This window comes from Oryx dammah, unplaced genomic scaffold, assembly GCF_014754425.2.
Source record: "Oryx dammah isolate SB20612 unplaced genomic scaffold, SCBI_Odam_1.1 HiC_scaffold_2, whole genome shotgun sequence".
NCBI lineage: Eukaryota > Metazoa > Chordata > Mammalia > Artiodactyla > Bovidae > Oryx > Oryx dammah.
The window spans coordinates 45,017,364-45,040,981 of record NW_024070186.1 but is presented as its reverse complement, the minus strand read 5'-3'; the positions used below and the strand labels follow the sequence as shown (position 1 = coordinate 45,040,981).

Here is a 23,618-nt window from a genome sequence, read left to right as displayed (position 1 = left end):
AACCTTCTTTTTTTCCAGATTCTTTTCCATTACAAGTTATTATAAGATGTTGAATTTAGTCCCTTGTGCCACACAGGAGGGCCTTGTTTATTTTATGTATTTTGTTCTTGTTTTTGTTCAGTTTCTTAGTCATGTCTGACTCTGTGACACCATGGACTGTAACACACCAGGCTTCCCTGTCCTTCACCATCTCCTGGAACTTGCTCAAACTCATGTCCATCGAGTTGGTGATGCCATCCAACCATCTCATCCTCTGTCATCCCCTTCTCCTCCTGCCTTCAATGTTTCCCAGCATCAGGGTCTTTTCTAATGAGTCAGCTCTTGCTTCAGGTGGCCAAAGTACTGAACCTTCAGCATCAGTCCTTTCAATGAATATTTATGACTGATTTCTTTTAGGATTGACTGGTTGGATCTCCTTGCAGTCTAAGGGACTCTCAAGAGTCTTCTCCAACACCACAGTTCAAAAGCATCAATTCTTTGGTATTCAGCCTTCTTTATGGTCCAACTCTCACATCCATACATGACTACTGGAAAAACCATAGCTTTGACTATATGGATCTTTGTTGGCAAAGTAATGTTTCCACTTTTTAATATGCTGTGTAGGTTTGTCATAGCTTTTCTTCCAAGATACTTCCCTAGTGGCTCAGACAGTAAGGAATCTGCCTGCAATACAGGGGACCTGGGTTTGATCCCTGGGTTGGGAAGATCCCCTGGAGGAGGGCATGGCAACCCACTCCAGTATTCTTGCCTGGAAAATTCCATGGACAGAGGAGACTAGCGGGCTACAGTCTATGAGGGTCATAAAGAATTGGACTTGACTGAGTGACTAACACTTTCACTTTCTTCCAAGGAACAAGCATCTTTTAATTTCATAGTTGCAGTCACCATCTGCAGTGATTTTGGAGCCCAAGAAAGTAAACCCTGTCACTGTTTCCATTAGTAGTTGTATGTATTAATCCCGAACTCCTAATGTATCCCTCCTCTTTCCTCTTTTGTAACCGTAGTTTTGTTTTCTGTGTTTGTGAGTCTATTTCTATTGTGTAAATGGGTTCATTTGTGTCATACTTCAGATCCCACATGCAAATCATATCATGTAGTATTTGTCTTTGTCTCACTTACTTTACTTAGTATGATAATCTTTAGGTTTATCCATATTGCTGCAAAAGGCATTATTTCTTTATTATGGCTGAGTTTTCTGTTTGTGTGTATGTGTGTGTGTGTATGGATGTATGTATGTACACACACACACACCACATCTTCTTTATCCATTCATCTGTGGATGGACATTTAAGTTGCTCCCATGCCTTAACTATTGTAAATAGTGCTGCTATGAACATCAAGATATATGTGTCTTTTTTAAATTTATTTTTTATTTTACTTTACAATTCTGTAGGGGTTTTGCCAAATTAGAGTGTTTTTGTTATCTGGATATATGCCTAGTAGTGGGATTGCTGGATCATATGGTAGTTCTCTGTTTAGTTTTTTAAGGAACCTCCACACTTTTTAATATAGTGGCTGCTACAATTTGCATTCCCAGCAATAGTGTAGAAGTTTCCATTTTCTCCACACTGTCTCCAGCATTTATTATTTGTAGACTTTTTGATGATGACCATTCTGACCAGTATGAGGTGATACCTGAATGTCATATTCTTATAACGGCCAGGTAGTGGTGGTGTAGTTGCTCAGTCATGTCTGACTCTTTGTGACCCCGTGGACTGTAGCCTGCCAGGCTCCTCTGTCCATGGGATTCTCCAGGCAAGAATACTGGAGTGGGTTGCCAGTCCCTTCTCCAGGGAATCTTCCCAACCCAAGAATCAAACCCAGGTCTCCTGCATTGCAGGCGGATTTTTTACTGACTGAGCTACAAGGGAAGCCAATAACTACCTGCAGCTAGAAAATGAACTAGGGGAGTATTTTAATGGAGTTAGAGGCATATTTGGTTCATAGAAATATAATTTCTACTGCCTGCCTCAGGAAATCATAATCCCATTAGCTTAATGGAAAATAATATTGAGGATTGTTTAGTTCTTGAACATCACCTATTTTTGTCTTGTGTGTGTGTATCTATACCACAAAATAAGTAATAGATAATGAATGCATGGCTTATCCTAATGCAAAACAACTCAGCTCTATTAATATACTAATTGACATGTTCCTAATTAGCAAGGTCATCTTATTGATGATGTGGTGTGCCTAATTTATGTAGAGAGAGGAAAGAGTGTACTAATTTTAGTGCTGTTACATCTGAAGGTGGTTTGTCACAAAGACTATATTTTCTTTTATTATGTTCCAAGTATTCCTCATCAACACCTACAAGTATGATCATTTTTAGTATGCTTGAGATATGTAACCTTGCTAAAAAGTTATGTCAATAAGATATATATGATAAGGAGTCTGTATGCAGGAAATCATCAAATTAAACACTGTAATTCTCTAGTTTCTTCGCCTCTCACTTGTATTTATGACTGTTTCAAGTTCCAACTCTAGAATGTAGTTGCTGATCAATTTGGCCAGTATTTAATATCTAAGACTGTACAACCCCGAGGACCACAGGGTCCCTGGGAGGCTGTGCACAAATTAATTTGTACAGTCTGGATATAGTTCAGGCCCAGTAAAACAGTAATTCAACTCTGGTTCATGGGCCGTCCTTCAGTCTGGGTTCAGAGTACACACTGGAATGAAAATGAGACTCTGGGGAAGTTTAGGCTGGTCTCTTTCAACAGGTCCATATGAGATTGGGTAGTCATTTTGGGGATGAGGTATGGATATTTACTGAAGAATTAGGAGTGGTGGGGCATTCTAGATGTGTGGCACAAAAAGATAGAATTGGGAGAAAGGGGTAGGATATTAAATATTTGGAGGTTTACTCCATCGTGACCCCCTAACTTGTAGCATCGTTGGCCCTAGATTATCCCTTTCTGATGATGCTCCAAGCAGAAACTTTAATATCGGCTTCCTGTTTTTTGTTTTTTTTTTTTAACCTCCCATTTTTTCCCATTATTTATAAAGTTGGCTAGTTGGATATTCTTTATAATATTCTTTTGAATTCTTTTTCCATTATTATTCCTTTCTCCCAAACAGATTTTGACTGGCTTCAAGATTCTATTCAAATCAACTTTAAAACCCAATTTTCCTGTTTTGGAATTACTCTTTTCCCTTTATTTTCTTAAGCCTCAAATGCAGTCACTTAATGTGTTTCACACGTGTGCTTTCTAAATGATGCCTTCCATGATTGTCTCCCTTTTATCAGGAATGAGTTGCATAAATAGTTTTATTTATCCATAGGTGTCCGGCTCTCTGGTAAAGCTATTCTGTTTGAATCAGGCACCTAGAAAATGTTCCCTCTCTGCCCTCTTCCTACTAGCCAGATCAACATGAAGTAAGGAGATAAGAGAATTCTCTTGAGAGAATATGGGATTCAAAAATAGACAGTTATCTGAACAAGATGCAAAGCTCTGATTTGAAATGGTAAAAGAGTCCTGGGAGTGGGATTTTATAGATCTTTCTTGCTCAGGAGCTGAGCCTCTTCTGGTTGAATTCGCTCTTTTGCTCTGCCTTTTATTATTGGTGTAATCGGACTCAGGATCTTGCATGAGTGGTGTTTTCTTTGCTGCAGTTCTCACTTTTCTGTTTTTTTTTTTTTTTTTTTATGTTAAAAACCGTGTTAGGAACCACAGGAAATGTGTTATCCTTTAGTGAAACAAGAGCACATCAAGTGGTTCAGCAGAAATCAGAGCAGTTCATGATTTACAACCAAAAGCAGCTCACGAGGATTTATCCCTCCGCCTACCGCATCGATTCCAGTAACTTCAACCCTCTGCCCTACTGGAACGCAGGTTGCCAGCTAGGTGTGTATACCTCTGGGAGGAGCAGTTCTCCGTGGGTCTGAGTCTAGGCTGCTATGTTACCTAATTCTCTTAAACTTTGAACTTGCACAGTGGCACTGAACTACCAGTCTGAAGGGCGAATGATGCAGTTAAATCGAGCCAAATTCAAGACAAACGGCAATTGCGGCTACGTTCTCAAACCCCAGCAGATGTGCAAAGGTTTGTATTAATTTCACAGTCGTATCTCTGAATGCAAGAGACATTTACTGAAGGAGCACTCAGGAAAGCAGAGTGCCTCAGTGTTTTGCAACATGATTTTTAAAAACGAGAAAAATTAAGTATTGAATGCAAATAAAAAAATAGTTTATTTTTAATCGAAGGTTAATTGCAGTATTTTGTTGGTTTCCACCCATACATCAACATGGATCAGCCATAGGTATATATATGTCCCCTCCCTCACACCTCCCACCTCATCCCAGCCCTCTAGGATGTCACAGAGCCCAGGTTTGTGTTCCCTGAGTTATACAGCAAATTCCTGTTGGTTATCCCATTTTACATACATTAGTGCATATGTTTCCGTGATCCTGTTTCTGTTCGTCCCACCCGCTCCTTCCTGCCCCCTCTACCCTGTCCATAAGTCTGTTTTCTACGTCTGCATCTCCACTGCTGCCATACAAATAGATTCATCAGTACCATCTTTCTAGATTCCATGTATATGTGTTAATATACAGTATATTTGTTTTTCTCTTTCTGACTTACTTCACTCTGTATAATAGGCTCTAGGTTCATCCACCTCATTAGCACTGACTGAAATGTGTTCCTTTTTAATGGCTGAGTAATATTCCACTGTATATATGTACCACATATTCTTTACCCATTCATCTGTCCATGGGCATCTAGGTTGCTTCCATGTCCTGGCTGTTGTAAATAGTGCTGCAGTGAACATTGGGATACATGTGTCTTTTTCAGTTATGGTTTTTTCAGTGTTTATACCCAGTATTGGGATTGTTGGGTCATATGGTAATTTTATTCCTAGTTATTTAAGGAATCACCATACTGTCTTCCATAGTGGCTGTATCAACTTGGAATGTAAATAACTCTTGTCACCACTGTTTAATAATTTGGTAGCCTTCCCTGGTAGGCTGGTGTTTGGCCTTCCCCTGTAGCTCAGCTGATAAGGAATCTGCCTCAAAGCAGGAGACCCCAGCTCGATTCTTGGGTCAGAAAGATCCCCTGGAGAAGGGATAGGCTACCCGCTCTAGTATCCATGGGCTTCCCTGGTGGCTCAGATGGTGAAGAATCTGCCTGCAATGCGGGAGACCTGGATTCGATCCCTGGGTTGGGTAGATCCCCTGGAGGAGGGCATGGCTACCCACTCCAGTATTCTTGCCTGAAGAATCCCCATGGACAGAGGAGCCTGGCAGGCTACAGTCCATGGGGTTACAAAGAGTCGGACATGACTGAGTGACTAAACCACCCATGCAGTATATTTAATTCTTTAAATTCCAGGCTTTTCTGTCCCTGGGGATTCTCCAGGCAAGAATACTGGAGTGGGTTTCCATTCCCTTCTTCAGCATGTGTGCATATGTACGGGTAATTTCCATGCTACCAACCTTAGATTTTAACCTCTATTTGTCTTAGGTACTTTCAACCCTTTCTCAGGTGATCCACTTCCTGCCAACCCCAAAAAACAGCTCATTCTGAAAGTGATCAGTGGACAACAACTCCCCAAACCTCCAGATTCCATGTTTGGAGACCGAGGAGAGGTAAGCCATGTATGACCAAGTGGTTAGTTATGTGATTATCTTATTGTGTTTACATTTCATCTGAGGGTGCTGTGGATGTATGCGTGTGTGTGTTTGTAAATGAGCCCTGACCTCAGCTTCTCAGATATTAACTGACTTACTGGCAGAGTACATACAGTTCCTTCTGGACTGCAGTTCATCATCTATTTTGGAGGCATGAGTGCAATACAATTCAATTCACAATCCAGGAAGGACACTGGCAATGGTAAATTGAGATGCAAGGAGCAATTTTGTTATTAATAGAAACATTGAACAAGAGAATGTCTTACCCTCTCTGCATTTTTCATCTGCTGTGACCCTCATGTCTGCTACACATTGGCCACCTGCCCCCTGGTCACAGGCCACTCTTCCCTTGCTGCACTTCTGTTGCATGATTTTACAAGGTCTCCCTCTGTGACCACAGCCTTCGCTCTTTCCAGAGCTGTCATTCCATGATTCCCAGTATACCAGCTCTTGGCCTTCTTGGCTTCTGTTTCCTCTCTATCGGTCAGCCCCTCCTCTGTTCATGTCCTTCCTCTCAGGAGTTGTCCATCACTTCAGGCTATCTGCCACTCCCACCTATTAAACTATCCTTTCTGGATCTTAAATGTCGATGGGGAAACCACATAGCTCTGAGTGGTCCCACCATCAACTCTGTCTCTAATCTCTGCTAAGTTCTGCAGTGCCGTCCCAGCTCCTCCTGATCAGCCCTCCATCACATTTCCCGCGGCAGATATTGTCAACCTCTTCTTTCCTCATGCGTGTATTCTCATCACTTTCTCATCTTTAGCAGATGGCTCCATGTCCTGCCTCTTAGGAAGTAGAGCTTCAGGTGGGGCCATGTCTTACCTGTCATCTGTAATGCCTCTGGCCTAGTCTCAGCCACCATCAGCTCTTGGCACTTCTGCTGCAGTAGGTTCTCAGCTCACTGGTCTCCCCACTTCCATTCTGTTCTCTCAGCAGCAAGAATAGTTATGTTGGTAGTATCAGAAAGTTTCTCCTTACTTCTTCTTTCCCTTTTTTCTTTGTTGTCTGCAGAAGGGAAGACTCACTTCCTATATTTCCCCTAAGCTTTTTGCTTTGAAAAATTTCAGTCCTTAGAAAAACTGCAGGAATAGCAGAATGAACACCGTATCTTCAGCATCTAGATTCACCAATTAACTTACTAAATTTTGTTACTTCCGCTCTATCTTCCTTTCGTGTGTAAATGAGTATATGGTAAATATACATATACAGTTATGCACTTGAAAGGGAGACGTAAAGCAAATATAACAAAGTTTAATTATATGTAAAAAATTAAATATATTAAGCTCTTAGAAAAAAAAAAAACAGTCTTCTCCAACACCACAGTCCAACTCTCACATCCATACATGACTATTGGAAAAACCATTGCTTTGACTAGATGGACCTTTGTTGGCAAGTAATGTCTCTGCTTTTTAACATGCTATCTATGTTGGTCATAGCTTTTCTTCCAAGGAGCAAGTGTCTTTTAATTTCATGGCTGCAGTCACCATCTCCACTGATTTTGGAGCACAAAAAATAAAGTCTGTCACTGTTTCCATTGTTTCCCCATCTATTTCCCATGAAATGATGGGACCAGATGCCATTATCTTAGTTTTCTGAATGTTGAATTTTAAGCCAACTTTTTCACTCTCCTCTTTCACTTCCATCAAGAGCCTCTTTAGTTCTTCTTCGCTTTCTGCCATAAGGGTTGTGTCATCTGCGTATTTGAGGTTATTGATATTTCTCCCGGCAGACTTGGTTCTAGCTTGTGCTTCATCCAGTCCAGCATTTCTCATGATGTACTTTGCATATAAGTTAAATAAGCAGGATGACAATATACAGCCTTGACGTACTCCTTTCCCGATTATTGGAACCAGTCTGTTGTTCCATGCCCAGTTCTAACTTTTGCTTCTGGGTCTGCATACAGATTTCTCAGGAAGCAGGTAAGGTGATCTGGTATTCCCATCTCTTGAAGCATTTTCCACAGTTTATTGTGATCCACACAGTCAAAGCTTTGGCATAGTCCTAAAAGCAGAAGTAGATGTTTTTCTGGAACTCTTTTGCTTTTTTGATGATCCAACAGATGTTGGCAATTTGATCTCTGGTTCCTCTGCCTTTTCTAAATCCAGCTTGAACATCTAGAAGTTCACGATTCACGTACTGTTGAAGCCTGGTTTGGGGAATTTTGAGCATTACTTTGCTAGCATGTGAGATGAATGCAATTGTGCATGATTACAATCAGAATAAACATATTTGTCAGAAATGCTACATGGGCAGTGTGTTTCCTTCTCAGTGCATCATATCAGGGGCCACGTTATGTCAGTTTATCCCAGGACTGATAATGTTACTTGGCTAAGGGGGTTTCTTCTAGATGTTTTTCATTTCATGGTTATCTCTTTATCTTTGTAATATATAGTTTGTGGTATTAAAGTAATCTTTTAAATGTAAGAGTATCTTTATTTTATAGTTAAAAACCAACCTCTGTATCATGGCTCATGAGGTTCTCTGTCAGGAGATTTTAACTCTTTCTTGAGCCACAGAAAAAGATGTTATCAGATGAGGCCTTTGGGCACTTTCTCAGTGTTTTTAAATGCATACAATAAACAGATAAAGTGACACTTTAGGAAGCTGCTGCTGCTGCTAAGTCCCTTTAGTCGTGTCTGACTCTGTGTGACCCCATAGATGGCAGCCCACTAGGCTCCCCCATCCCTGGGATTCTCCAGGCAAGAACACTGGAGTGGGTTGCCATTTCCTTCTCCAATGCATGAAAGTGAAAAGTGAAAGTGAAGTCTCTCAGTCGTGTCCGACTCGTAGTGACCTGATTGACTGCAGCCTACCAGGCTCCTCCATCCATGGAATTTTCCAGGCAAGAGCAGTGGAGTGGGTTGCTATTGCCTTCTCCGTTAGGAAGCTAATTATATTTAAATTCACTTATCAATATATTAGAAACAAGTTGTGACATACAAAAATGTGTGCAATAAATAGCAGGATCTAGAGAGGGGTTGAATAACTATTAGACAAGTGTGGGTGACACACAGATTTCTGTCACGACCGTAATGTGACTTAAACACCTGTGATTTCTGTCAGACACAAAGTTATAGTACTAATATTCTACTATTTGTGCTTTATGGAAAATGAAAATGAAAATACAGTTTTCCTCTCATCTTGGCTCGTTGAATTTTCAGCCTGTGATCTCTCACATTATTCATTATCTCTGAGAGTGAAATAACTTTTCTTGCTCCCAATCCGAAAATTGTCATCTTTAATTTTCACCTTTTCTTTGCTCTCCACATCTACTCAGTTACTATCTCCTGGACATTCTGCCTCCCAAATCTCTCCCTATTCTTGCTGCTACTGTTCAGCTCCACTCTCCTGGCATGTCACCTGGATTACAGCTTGATGAAGCAGACACTGTTTTCTCAGGTTTACAGATGAGGAAACTGAAGCACAGATGTTACACAATTTGCTCAAGTCCAGCAGTGTTGAAGCTGGAAATTGTCCTTCAAGCCTGTAGTGGCTGCTGCTATTTTTTTTCCTAATAGGAGGATGATTGCTTTACAACATTGTGTTGGTTTCTGCTGTACAAAAATGTGATTCAGCTATAAGTATACGTGTATCTCCCTCTCGAGCCTGCCTCCCACCCGCCCCCATTCCATGTCTCTAGGTTATCACAGAGCACCAAGCCGAACTCCCTGTGTTATACAGCTGCTTCCCACTAGCTCTGTATTTTACACATGATAGTGGATATATCTCAGTGCTACTCTCTGTGACATCTTAAATTCCTTAATTTAGATTTAATTAAATTAAACCTCTTAAATTCCTTAAAAACAGGTCGTATTTATTCAGTTCAGTTCAGTTCAGTCGCTCAGTCGTCTCCTTGAACTGAACTGAACTGATGGGACCAGATGCCATGATCTTATTTTTCTGGATATTGAGCTTTAGGCTAACTTTTTCACTCTCCTCTTTCACTTTCATCAAGAGGCTTTTTAATTCCTCTTCACTTTCTGCCATAAGGGTGGTGTCATCTGCATATCTGAGGTTATTGATATTTCTCCCGGCAATCTTGATTCCAGCTTGTGCTTCATCCAGTCCAGCGTTTCTCATGATGTACTCTGCATATAAGTTAAATAAGCAGGGTGACAATATACAGCCTTGACGTACTCTTTTCCCTGTTTGGAACCAGTCTGTTGTTCCATGTCCAGTTCTAACTGTTGCTTCCTGACCTGAATATAAGTTTTTCAAGAGGCAGGTCAGGTGGTCTGGTATTTCCATCTCTTTCAGAATTTTCCACAGTTTGTTGTGATCCACACAGTCAAAGGCTTTGGCATAGTCAATGAAGCAGAAGTAGATGGTTTTCTGGAACTCTCTTGCTTTTTCCATGATCCAGTGGATGTTGGCAATTTGTTCTCTGGTTCCTCTGCCTTTTCTAAAACCACCTTGAACATCTGGAAGTTCATGGTTCACATATTGCTGAAGCCTGGCTTGGAGAATTTTGAGCATTACTAGTGTGTGAGATGAGTGTAATTGTGCAGTAGTTTGAGCATTCTTTGGCATTGCCTTTCTTTGGGATTGGAATGAAAACTGACCTTTTCCAGTCCTGTGGCCACTGCTGAGTTTTCCAAATTTACTGGCATACTGAGTGTAGCACTTTCACAGCATCATCTTTCAGGATTTGAAATAGCTCAACTGGAATTCCATCACCTCTACTAGCTTTGTTCGTAGTGATGCTTTCTAAGGCCCACTTGACATCACATTCCAGGATGTCTGGCTCTAGGTGAGTGATCACACCATCATGATTATCTGGGTCATGAAGATCTTTTTTGTACAGTTCTTCTGTGTATTCTTGTCGCTTCTTAATATCTTCTGCTTCCATTAAGTCCATACCATTTCTGTCCTTTATTGAGCCCATCTTTGCATGAAATGTTCCCTTGGTATCCTAATTTTCTTGAAGAGATCCCTAGTCTTTCCCATTCTGTTGCTTTCCTCTATTTCTTTGCATTGATCGCTGAGGAAGGCTTTCTTATCTCTCCTTGCTATTCTTTGGAACTCTGAATTCAGATGTTTATATCTTTCCTTTTCTCCTTTGCTTTTTGCTTGTCTTCTTTTCACAGCTATTTGTAAGGCCTCTTCAGACAGCTGTTTTGCTTTTTTGCATTTCTTTTTCTTGAGGATGATCTTGATCCCTGTCTCCTAATGGAGTAGCCATCGTGGTCAACGAAAGAGTCTGAAATGCAGTACTTGAATGATCTTATTTATTAGCTGCCCCCAAATCCAAGACCTCCAGTGGTACAGTTTTACCATATGGTTCTATACTAAGGAAAAACTTCTGTTTGCAAAGAATTAATTCAAAATGTGTAAACTTTAGCTGACTTATTTAGTAAACCAAAAATATGTCTATCCACCTGTCTCAAAGTGTTTTTCCATCAGACCTCTATCTTATATTCCTTGACACTCCCCTTCCCAAACTGTATTCTTCTTACTCTCCAAACTCCTAAAACAGTATTTTCCCAGACTTAGTTACTCCCTCCTTTCTGGGTCCTTTAGGATTTTATTCCTTCATTGCTCCTTATCCAGTACTGGAATGACAAAAGAGAGCTTACAAATGGCCAACAAAGGAAGATTCCTCCCCCAAAGGACAGGAATGTGGGGGAGGTAAAGGTTGTTTTGGCCGTGCTACCCGGCATGTGGGATCTTAGTTCCCTGCAGTGGAACCACTGGACCACAAGGGAATTCCCTCATATTTTTCACCTTTTTAAATACTTTAAACTTTGCATCATAGTACTCAATTGATTTAACTATGTTAAATTGCACAAGTCAAGTGTGGATAACTTGATTAATTATTATGTACCCAGATCAAGATAGAACATATCCAGCACCCCCAGAAGGCTTCTGTACACCTTCCCAGTCAATATCTACTCCTAAGCCTCCACTCCTTCCATCAAATACCAGCCTAATCATAATAGATTGATTTAGTCTGTGCTTAAACATTAGGTAAATAGACTCTGACATATATGTAAATAGACTCTTATATATACATCAGTTCAGTTCAGTTGCTCAGTCGTGTCTGACTCTTTGCGACCCCATGAACCACAGCACGCCAGGCCTCGCTATCCATCACCAACTATCAGAGTCTACCCAAACCCATGTCCACTGAGTTGGTGAGGCCATCCAACCATCTTATCCTCTGTCGTCCCCTTCTCCTCCTGCCCTCAGTCTTTCCCAACATCAGGGTCTTTTCAAATGAGTCAGCTCTTCGCATGAGGGGGCCAAAGTATTGGAGTTTCAGCTTCAAAATCAGTCCTTCCAATGAACACCCAGGACTAATCTCCTTTAGGATGGACTGGTTGGATCTCATTGCAGTCCAAGGGACTCTCAAGAGTCTTCTCCAATACCACAATTCAAAGCATCAATTCTTTGGCACTCAGCTTTCTTTATAATCCAACTCTCACATCCATACATGACCACTGGAAAAACCATAGCCTTGACTAGACGGACCTTAGTCAGCAAAGTAATGTCTCTGGTTTTGAATATGCCATCTAGGTTGGTCATAACTTTCCTTCCAAGGAGTAAGTGTCTTTAAATTTCATGGTTGCAGTCACCATTTGCTGTGATTTTGGAGCCCCCAAAAATAAAGTCAGCCACTGTTTCCCCATCTATTTCCCATGAAGTGATGGGACCAGATGCCATGATCTTCGTTTTCTGAATGTTGAGCTTTAGGCCAACTTTTTCACTCTCCTCTTTCACTTTCATCAAGAGGCTCTTTAGTTCTTTTTCACTTATATATTTAAATATATATATACCCTTTTATGACTTGTTCCACATTTTGGTTATGTAGAGAACTTTGTTATCTTCTCATTGTTGTGTAATTTTATTAAATGAATATTCCACCATTTATCCATCTAACTCATTATGGACATTTAGTTTGTTTCCAGTGTGTGGCTATTATGAATTCAGCTGCTCTGAGCATTTTTGCATAGACAGAAGCTCTCATTTCTGTTGGGTACATAACCTCAACTAGAGTCATAGATTCATTGGATAAAGTTTGTGTAGCATTAGTAGATATTGGTAAATAACAATGTAATCTTTTTTCTTTCATGCCTCATATCTGACTCTGTTGCACCTGATACAATTTCTCTTTCTTAGTAAGGACCTAAGTGGATTGCTGTTGATATATGACATTTTGGCTAATATTCTTCAATTAACATATGTGTAGAAATGTGTCAGTGGTAATAACTAATGCTTTTAATCTTTTTATAGATCATCGATCCTTTTGTTGAAGTTGAAATTATTGGATTGCCGGTAGATTGTTCTAAAGATCAAACTCGTGTGGTAGATGACAATGGTAAGATCTCTGTTCACTTTTAATAAAGATGCTTTAGAGGTAGAATTTGCACCAAAAAGGAAAAACGTGTCTGTGTGGGCTTCCCTGGTGGCTCAGACGATAAAGAATCTGCCTGCAATGTGGGAGACCTGGGTTCAATCCCTGCATTGGGAAGACCGCCTAGAGAAGGGGTAGAAAGAGAAAGTCTAGAGGTTCATTGGAGAGACTGAAGCTGAAGCTGAAACTCCAATACTTTGGCCACCTCATGTGAAGAGTTGACTCATTGGAAAGACCCTGATTCTGGGAGGGATTGGGGGCAGGAGGAGAAGGGGATGACAGAAGATGAGATGGTCGGATGGCATCACCGACTCAATAGACATGAGCTTGAGTAAACTCCGGGAGTTGGTGATGGACAGGGAGGCCTGGTGTGCTGCGATTCATGGGGTCGCAAAGAGTTGGACACCACTGAACAACTGAACTGAACTGAAACAGGCTTTCAGAGGAGTTTAAAGAAAGGGATTTGAGGGTTCAAGAGTAGCAGAAACTTGTTACTTAGGAAATAACATGCTTAAAGTAAGTAAGGTTCCCATACTGCATTTTCCTACCTGTGCTCAATGAATTGTTTTAGTCTCAGAAGTAATTGAGATGTCATCACTAAATCAACAAAAAGTATGTTTTCTCTTGTTCAGGAGGGACATCTCAATGATTTTCATTCCTTAATTATTTCATTAACTAAGGTATTAGGGTTAAGTGGCTGATGCCTCCTTAAAACATATGTTTAATATCACTAATTTTCAATTTTAGAAAAAAACAAACTTACAGAGTACTTGAATTTTTATCTATTTGATTAATTTATCTGAGAGAATTTTACCAACAAATAAATGTTTTTGGCTTATAGACTTATATGCTTTTCCTATTTATTTTCAGTACCTATGAAAATATATCATCTTTCTTGTATTAAGGTCTTGCTTCATGAGATGCCACTGGGAATCAACAGTGCCTCATCTCACTTGGCTCTGTCACTAGTTGTATGACATTAGACACATTATTTTCTCTGAATATCTGTTTTCTCAACTATAACATAAGCATTATATTTCCTGTGTTAAAAATGAGCATGGGTACTTGTATATTTTTTTAAGAGTTACATATTTTTGAGAGTAAGTAATATATATTTTTTCATTAATTAGGGAAAGAACCTCTGCCCTACCACCCTTAGAGGATTGCCATAAGAATTAAATAGGATAGTATATGTACAGTGGGTCTTCCTTGGTGGCTTAGCGGTAAAGAATCTGCCTGCAGTGCAGGAGACACGGGTTCAGTCTCTGGGTTGGGAAGATCCCGTGGAGAAGGAGATGGCAACTACTCCAGTATTCTTGTCTGGGAAATCCCATGGACAGAGGAGCCTGTGGGCTACAGCCTACAGGGTCATGAAAGAGTTGGACACAAGTGAAAAATTAAACAGTGACAACAACATTTGTACAATAACACTGAAACCTTACAGAATGCTTGCTGGTGATGATAACAGCCAACGTTTTGGCGGGTGAGAAGCATCACTTAATTGGGGTGAGGTAGGGGTGGGGGAGAGGAATCATTCTTTATTGTTTTCGCTAAAACATTATTCTTAGCTCACTACTATAGATACTTTTTGAGCTTACTGTAACATTTTAAATATTGCCTAGAAGAGCCTTCTCTACAATGCAGTTTTGCTTCAAGGATTATTAGAATTGATGTAATAATTTACAGGCAATTTTCTTACCAATTATTTTCTAGCAATGGGGGTAAGTTCCAAGGCTTTATTTCAGTAAGGCATCCTGGGGTGGCTCTGTTGTCTTCACCAGTTTAATAACCATTGCAAGCAATTTTCACTGTCTGCTTTGCAGATGTTGCTGCTAAATCATTTTTAGCCAACCCCTTTTGCTTTTTCAATTTGTCTTTTCCTATTTCTCTCAGGATTTAACCCTGTATGGGAAGAAACCCTGACATTTACAGTACACATGCCAGAAATAGCTTTGGTCCGGTTCCTCGTGTGGGATCATGATCCAATTGGACGAGACTTTGTTGGGCAAAGAACTGTGACCTTCAGCAGCTTGGTGCCTGGTAATTCTGGCTGAACTTTTCTCTCTAGACCATTCCTTGTTCTTTGGAAGATGTGATATGCAATATACATGACACATGGCATATATGATATATAAAGTATGTGTTATATGATAACGTGAGTGTTACTATAACTATTGTCAAGTCAGGTATTTAATTCTATTTCACCCATGGAAAAGTCAAACATGAGTTCAACTAAAAGGTAACTACTTCTCCTCTTTTATCAGGCTACCGGCATGTCTACTTGGAAGGACTGACAGAAGCATCTATATTTGTCCACATAACAATCAATGAAATCTATGGAAAGGTGAGAATGACCACAGGGCTTAAAGTCACATGCAACAATAATATGGTCCCTAACAAAGTTTTTAATTCATTGCATAAAAGGAACACAAACCTCGACAAAATTCTTTGACAGGAAGCTCTAGGAAGGCCAGCCCACGCCGTGCTCCATGTGCTCTCCTGCCCTGAGGTCCCATTCATGCGCTCCTTCCTCTGTTTAGGGGTGTGTACATGTCCCCTCCACCCAGTGGCCCTTGTGGGCTTAACAGAACTGAGAAAACTATTACTCTCTCAGGCAATCATTTGACTAAAACAGTAAAGCTGGAGTTACATGTTTGAATTTTATTATAATCCTTAAAAAAGACTCAGCTGGCTGCAGTTGGAAATGTAGTCTCAGATGTTTGAATTACCTGTACTAACTGGGCTGTGATCCCAGCCAGTTCTAGGCAGGATGCATTCATTCAAGTGTCATGTATTTAACTGGAAACCTAAAAATCATGAATGAATTAAAAGCCACCCACTGAACTTAAAAGGAAGAGACCATACCAGTGTCTTCTGGCTCTCTCCCAATGACAGTTTCTTCACTGCGGAGCTCACTTGAGGTTTACATATCAATAGGCTCTCGTCTGGTAATGCCAAGTCACTGGGGATTTAGTGACTGGAACAACTTTCAGGACTAGGTGTGATTTGGAGGGGCTCGGGCCCAGGAGTGTCCAGTGCTCTTTATCAGAAGGTCAGCATAGTCTGGGGCTCCTCCTCCAAAGGTTTATACATTCTCTGTGCTTCTGCTTCCTTATCTGTACCTACTTCATAAATACTTTAAGAAGCTGCCTGGCACATAGTAAATGCTCAGAAATGTCAGCTAATATTAATATTAAAAAGACGACAATCTGACTGGTAGGGAATGGACCAATTTGCCCTGGAAATAGGAAGTATGTGTTTATTCTCACATTCGTCAGTTGGGAGGGGTGAGGATCCTAATTTCTAAGAGTGGTAAAGTTTTATGTTTTGTGTTCAGTCCTAGATTGTGCTGCTTGCTGAGATCTCTCCTCTGGCCTAAACATACACAAATGTAAATTATCCAAAAGTGATTCTTGAATTTCTTAGGAATCCCAGGTGACCTACGCAGCATCTCTAGCATTTCACATGCTTGAAGGAAATAATAAAATTCAGAATTTGTTTAAAACTTGAGCCAGAAATAACAGGAAAGAGACTGTGTCCTGTAGGGCTTGTGTTCTCTCTCCTAAGTAAATGTCCATGTGTAGCATAAGTCATTTATTCCCTTCAAGGTGTGTTTGGGTTGAGATGCACAAACCACAATGTGGTGGTAGTGAACTGAGCAATGAATGACACCTGCAACTAAGAATTCAAAGTGGGAGAAAGGGTTTACAGAGCATACGTGTTGTATCATCTTCTGGTTTTATTTGTGCAACCTTCTTGAATGAGGCCCAATTGTGTTTTGTTGTGCTTTTCTCCCCCCTTGCAGTGGAGCCCTTTAATACTCAACCCCAGTTACACTATATTGCACTTTCTAGGAGCTACAAAGGTAGTTTCTCAGCATGGTGTTTGGTTCTGGCTGGCGCGTTTCTATCAGTGGTCATGGCGGCATGCTCTCTCACATTGCTCCATCGTCCTGCTTACCACTTTGAAACTTGCATCTGTTGCTTTAAGGCGGCTCAAGTTCATAACAGTCTGTTCACTGTGGAAACTCTTCCTACCACCTTGTCCTACCTTCTTTGGGCAGGAAACTCGTGGGCAAGCTTGATTGTGAAAATGGGAGGCTGCCTTCCTCCCACAGTCAGGTTGACGAGACATGCATGACGTAGTGCAAGCGTGCTGTGTGCTGCCGTTTTCTTGGTTTGAATATTCTTCAGTGGCTGTGAGATTTCGTTTTCTATCCATTTTTCATGCAGCTGTTACTTGAGACGCAAGCGGTTGACACAGTGGTATTTGCTTAACTTCTGCTTGGTCCTTTTGTGTCTTCAGAACAGACAGCTCCAAGGTTTGAAGGGGCTGTTCAATAAGAATCCCAGACACAATTCTTCAGAAAACACTTGCCATTACATTCGGAAGCGATCGATTGGAGATAAGATTCTGCGACGCACAGCCAGCGCTCCGGCCAAAGGCAGAAAAAAGAGCAAAATGGGCTTCCAAGAAATGGTAGAGATGAAGGATTCTGTTTCTGAGGTTGCAAGAGATCAAGATGGGGTCCTGAGAAGGACCACGCGGAGTCTGCAAGCGCGCCCTGTCTCTATGCCTGTTGACAGAAGTCTTCTTGGGGCTCTGTCGCTGCCTGTATCTGAAACTGCAAAAGACACTGAAGGAAAGGAAAACTCTCAGGGTAAGATGCTTTAAGTTTCTCTGAGAATACACCATTTTAAGACACATTTTGGTGTCCCTAATTACCACGATCACATGGTTGGCATTTTGTAGTCAAAGTAAAATATTCTGAAAAATAGGTAATTACATTACAGTGTTACCTTTTAGACCAGATTTTAAACTTTGGCGAGAGGGTGCTGGAAGAGCAATTTCCTAGTCACCTACAGCCTCAAAATAACATTGGCATCTGAAGTTGACAGTGAGGGGCCAGAGGTGATGGTGGAGAGTGTATGGGTCTGTGAGGTACAACAGAGGGGCAGTGAAACCAGCAAAATATGAGCAGAGAGCATGGTTTTCTTAGTGGGTACCATAGTTACTGATTTTCTGAGAAGGAATAGAATTATATTGACTTTTCTGAGGTGTAGTTTAGTTGTATTTCTTTCTCACTATGCAACGTTTCCACAATTGGAAATGTTTATGGAGAAAGAGGAAATGCCAGCTGTTAAAGTAAGCCACTTTCTTCACTTGAGAAATCTCTGCTTCCTCAAGAGGGAGCTTAGTTGATGTTTTCCTGTGGCCTGTTTCCCTTCCCTGGATGTGGGCAGGGAAGGAAGCATGATTGTAGCTCCTGTCCAGTTGTAAACGCCTCAGGCACAGGGGCCAGGTGTTACCTATCTTTTCCTCTAATTTGAGCATAATAGTTCACTCATATCGAGAACTTGATAACGAGTGGTATCTGTTTTACACGGTACCGAAGAGCTCTGTCCTTGTATCAGTGACTCCTCCCTCACCCTATTTTAGATAATTCAAGTGCCAAAACTGTATGCCTTTGATGTCTCTGCAATGTATAAGTTTTAATTAAATCAGAATCACCTCATACAGTAGAAGGTGATCCTTGTTTCTTTTAGCAAAATTCTTTCATCATGCAGCCTAATTTCAGTCATCTCTTTTCTCATGAATACCACTTTGTATTGATTTTTGTTGTCAGATATGATAGGAGGACAAATCAATTTTTCAATGGCTTCTTTGAAGGAGAAAAGGGGAGTTTAATGTTTGAAATGTTGCCAAGAGTAGTATTGGAGAAGAGATGAAATACATGCTTTAAAATTTATTTTAAAACTCCACTTTGGGGGAAGTAAACTATAAATAAACATAAACTCCATTTGGGGAGGGAAATAAAGCAAAAAATGGTAATGATTAATCCTGTTAAAACCACAATTAAGATGCTAATACTGTTTAGGTGAGTTAGAAAGCAATAGTTGATATTTCTTTCCTGGATTTAAAAAACAGGAACTTTATATAAGTTATTCATATATAGAGAGCATAATATATTTAGTAATATATAAATATAAAACTTCTAAATATAGAGCAATACATAACCATGCAATGATTCAAGTTACCATGTAGAAGAAAAATTAAGTGGAAAAAATTCAGAATACAGAATTGTATACATAATTTTATAAAAGCTTACAGTGTCTATCTGAGTGGTAACATCATATAATATTTATATTTTTCCTTATAATTTTTGGGTTAATCAAGTTTTTATGATGATTTTTTTAGTTAGGAAAATAGTTAATAAGTTAAGCATATTCTTTTTCAATTTTCATAACTGAAAGCATAAAATGCTATTAAAATAATGTAATTAATAATATTAGCACACCTCATATTGTCTTAACACTATACTAAACAGGGGGGTACCCTGAATTAATTTAAATTGTGTATTTTTTTAAAGTTTTCCTTCTTGTGCCTAAGATCTTGCTGCCTCTTTTAGGGGACAATGAAATATGAAATTTATGTATTTAAACTCCAAAAAATATGATCAATGGGAAATTAGATATTAGCAATGGCATAGAATTGATGACCAAGTCTTTATTTTTACATTTTAAAGTCAACAGATATTGATATTCTAATGCATTTATTGCACTTCCAATTTGTTTTAGAAATTAATTGGTCAAATTTTAGTCTTTTGCCAAAATGTTTTTCAAAATGATTTGTGGGTTTTTTTGTTTGTTTTTTACTAGCACATGTATGACTTTGAAAGTTTACAGTATCTTGCTTACAGGTACCACAATACTTTGTTTAACAGAGCTGTCTTGTTCTGTTTTTATTGCCATGCTTCTGTGTAGTACAAATCTGAATAGGAAACAACTTAAGGTAATCTTCACTGTAAAAGTATGGTAACTCATTGACATTTTTTTTTTAACAATGAATATTACATCCTTAGCTGATGTAATAGCTATTCAAAGGGAAGCTCCAGTGAAACTATATAAATATATTTTACCATTTATCCATCACACAGACACTTTGTTGCAAATCTATGCAATCCATGATTCTGTCACAATGTAACAGATTTACATTTTCCATTTGTCTGTCTGAAGGCAAACATGAGTGTTTGCAGGTCCTACATAAAGTGATATATGTCACTTAAAATATTGTTTGTTTCATTCAGCAGAAGATAAGGATGCCAGAATAGATGGGAAGGCAAGTGTAAAAGACCAGCATTTTCCAAATTTCAACAAAAAGTTATCCTCTTCCTCCAGCGCTCTCATCCACAAAGACATCAGCCAAGGGAACTCTGCTGTTTCTACTACCAACTTGTCAATCACAGAACAGTTAGTGCCAGGTCCAAAGGGTGGAAGGACCAAATCAAACGTGTTAAGTGATTGCTGGCAACATCAATGCCTCAGCAGGTCCCTCTCTCCAAGGCAGCATTTGGCTTGTGATCCTGCAGTTAGCCCATCAAAAGATCTATGTGGTGTGAAAACCAAGGAAAATGGGAATGCTGGGGGCTTCGTGGTAGGGAAAAGCACGTTGTCAGGAAGCATCCTTTCTCAAAGCAATCTGGAGATTAAGAAGCTGGAAGGTAACTGGGATAAGGGCAGAGCTGCAACATCCTTTTCTCTGTCAGACGTCTCTACACTCTGTTCTGATGCACCCGACTTACATTCCACAGCAATTCTCCAGGAGAGTGAAATTTCCCACCTTATTGACAATGTCACTTTAACAAATGAGAATGAGCCTGGCAGTTCCATCTCGGCACTGATTGGCCAGTTCGATGAGACCAGTGACCAGGCTCACCCTACAGTTGTTTCTCATCTTCAGAGCCCTAGTGTGATGTCGGGCCATCCTCCTGTGCCCACCATGGACCTACAAATGCCCTTCAAGCCTGGCTTTTCCAATGGAAAACCCAAGTCATCCTTCCTGTGCTCATCTCCTGAGCAGACTGCATTCTCCGGACACGAGACCTGTGAATGTTCAACACACACAGCTGTTGGTGAGACTGTCTGCACTCCTGTCTCTAAAACTAAACCAGACAATGACCTTTCTGGGAAGGCCATGACTGGGGCCGTAGAGAACAACCTGCCTCGGTCCTCTAGGTCTTCTCACTGCTGGTTACCAGAAAGTTCCACCCATGGAAAAGACTGGGAAATCCTGAAGAACCCCAGCCCTGCCACTTCCACTGACTTGACACTGGAAGGTGTAACAGCTGCTCCTACTCTCAGTTTAAATTCTGGGGAGAGCAGTCTCGTAGAAATGGATGGAGACTCAGAAAATCTGTCCCTAACAACCTATGAATATAGGAGTGAGGGCACAAGTCACCTCACTTCTCCTTTAAAAGTGAAATACAGTCCAGATGCAGTGGACCATTTTCAAAGAGGCTTGAGAAATGGCTACTGTAAAGAGACTCTCCACCCTTCTGTCTCTGAAATATTCAACAGTACTCAAGATGTCAAAAATCAAAATATTTCTCATCTAGCCTATCAGGGTGCTGGGTTTATGCATAACCACTTCTCAAATTCAGATGCAAAAACGAACCAGACCTCCGGGCCCCTGCCTTGTGCTCATGACTTGCATGCCCCTGCCCCGGAGCAGTCCACACACTCTGCTCTGAAGCTGTCCAGTCCTTGCAAATCCAAAAGTCTGGGGGACTTAACGTCAGAGGACATCGCCTGTAATTTCGAAAGCAAGTACCAGTGTATTAGTAAGAGCTTCGTTACCACTGGCATCAGAGACAAGAAGGGTATGACTGTAAAAACAAAGTCGTTAGAGCCTATGGATGCCCTGACCGAGCAGCTGCGGAAACTTGTGTCCTTTGACCAGGAAGATGGCTGCCAAGTGCTGTACTCCAAGCAAGATGCCAATCAATTCCCCAGGGCCTTGGTCAGAAAGTTGTCATCCAGAAGTCAGAGCAGAGTGCGCAATATTGCCAGTCGTGCCAAGGAGAAGCAGGAAGCCAACAGGCAGAAGAGTGTGAACCCCAGCACTGTGGGAGGAGTGGTTCTTCGAAGCAAGCCGTGTGCGCCGGCACCCACAGGGAACCGGCACTCCACCGGCTCCTACATCGCGGGCTACCTGCGGAGCGCCAAGGGCGGCAGCACGGAGGGCCGCGGGATACCCGAGGGCGCATGTGCAGCCCTGCGCTCCGGCCACGCCGACAGGTTCTGTTCACATCATTCTGTTCTGCAGACCGAACCCAGCAGTGATGATAAACCAGAAATTTATTTTCTTTTGAGACTGTGAATTACATAAAGCTGCATTTTCGCTGTTAATAAGATATTCTGTAGAATGTCTGAGTTTTCAGGAAATATGGTCCTTGGCTTTGAGATGATTTTCAGATGTATTTTTAAACTCGTATTACAGCCTCCTTTTGACTCCATGTGTTCTTTTTGCATTTGTATATAGACCCGGGTGACATTTCCTGTGTACCTCTGATCTTCCCTCCCTGAGGTGTGAACTCTGTTGGTATGATATAGGTGCATGCCTAGATGTGAAACTTCTCAGCAGTTTGGGTTCTGTGTTTCACCAAGACGCTCTTTACTCTGTGCTCTCAGCTCACGGTCACAAATGTAGTCATTTTTACTCTCTGCTAAGAGATTTTTACAAAGGACAAAGGGATGAATTCTTTATTTTAAAGCCATTACCATCTTTCCTAGTTTTCCTTCTTTATTGAGAAGCTCAGATGCATTTTTATAACTCAGTTAAAAGAAGATTTAAAAAGTTACCTACCTTACCTTTCAAGATTTCTCTACCCCACCCAGAAGGAGAGTTCAGAGGAGATGCGTAGCCGCCCTCCCCCACCACCATACCCTCTCATTTTAGAGCCGGGTGTGAGGAACTGAGGAATAAAGCAAACTTCTGTATATAAGGACAAAATTGTTTGTTTTACATAAATTTTGTTACATATTTTTGCTAATGGCTTTGTATGTAACAAGAACACAGTTGCCAAGCTATTTGTTGTATTTTTTAATTTTCTGATTAAATTATAGGCTGCAAATAATGGCTTTCAGGATGAAGGACTTCCAGCAGATGCTAACAATGACAGTAGCACAAATTGAAAACTTCCCAAAGCTTTCAAGAAAAAAATATTTTCTCATGCTAAAACCCAAGTGAATATAGATAATTAGAAGAAACCTTTTCCCTTCAGGGAGCCAAGTAACTCTATTTTAGTACCAACATACATTATTTTCACTGTGAATCCATTTTTTATTGCATGTTCAGACGTCCCTCTTTGCTTTTTTGTAATGTTAACTGCAATGATGTTCTTCTTGGGATTCATGAAAATATAATTAAAGGAGATTTTTAAACACTTGGTGATTTTTTTTTTTTTCCAAACTGTAGTTCATGTGATGACTGTTGAGTAGGGAACCCAGAGCTCTTGGAAATATTTGCCTTTTCATCTCTTTGCAGTAGAAGAGATCACTTCTATGGGGACAGTTTTAAGCAGCATTTTATGTCCTTGAGTGTTTTCACTCTGCTTTCAAGACCGTATTTGCAAGGTGACTTGAGAAGAAATGGAAATGGAATGAGTTGCTTTGCATTTGGTGATGATGTTGCAAGTTTAAAAATCCTTCCCAAATCCTGCCCATGGCAGGAGAGGAGTTGGTAAGCCTCAATGCCGGCAAGAGGCTGTGTTTGACAAATTAGACCACCTGGAGCTTTGCTGTGTGGGGGGAGACTGGAGAGGAAAGCAGTTGGGTCCTGCTTTCT

At 40.6% G+C, this 23,618-nt stretch overlaps 1 protein-coding gene across 1 annotated transcript in view; it reads left to right on the top strand.

Moving 5' to 3' along the window:
* Positions 1-23,217, top strand: part of PLCH1 (phospholipase C eta 1) — a 252,056-nt gene extending 228,839 nt beyond the window's left edge. The window contains exons 16-23 of the mRNA XM_040247343.1: positions 3,669-3,848; positions 3,939-4,046; positions 5,469-5,593; positions 12,872-12,956; positions 14,886-15,032; positions 15,257-15,336; positions 17,298-17,652; positions 20,080-23,217. Of these exons, the coding sequence (XP_040103277.1) occupies positions 3,669-3,848; positions 3,939-4,046; positions 5,469-5,593; positions 12,872-12,956; positions 14,886-15,032; positions 15,257-15,336; positions 17,298-17,652; positions 20,080-22,151 (3,152 nt within the window). The 3' untranslated portion in view covers positions 22,152-23,217. The remainder of the gene's footprint in view (positions 1-3,668; positions 3,849-3,938; positions 4,047-5,468; positions 5,594-12,871; positions 12,957-14,885; positions 15,033-15,256; positions 15,337-17,297; positions 17,653-20,079) is intronic.
* The last annotated feature ends 401 nt before the right edge of the window (positions 23,218-23,618 follow it).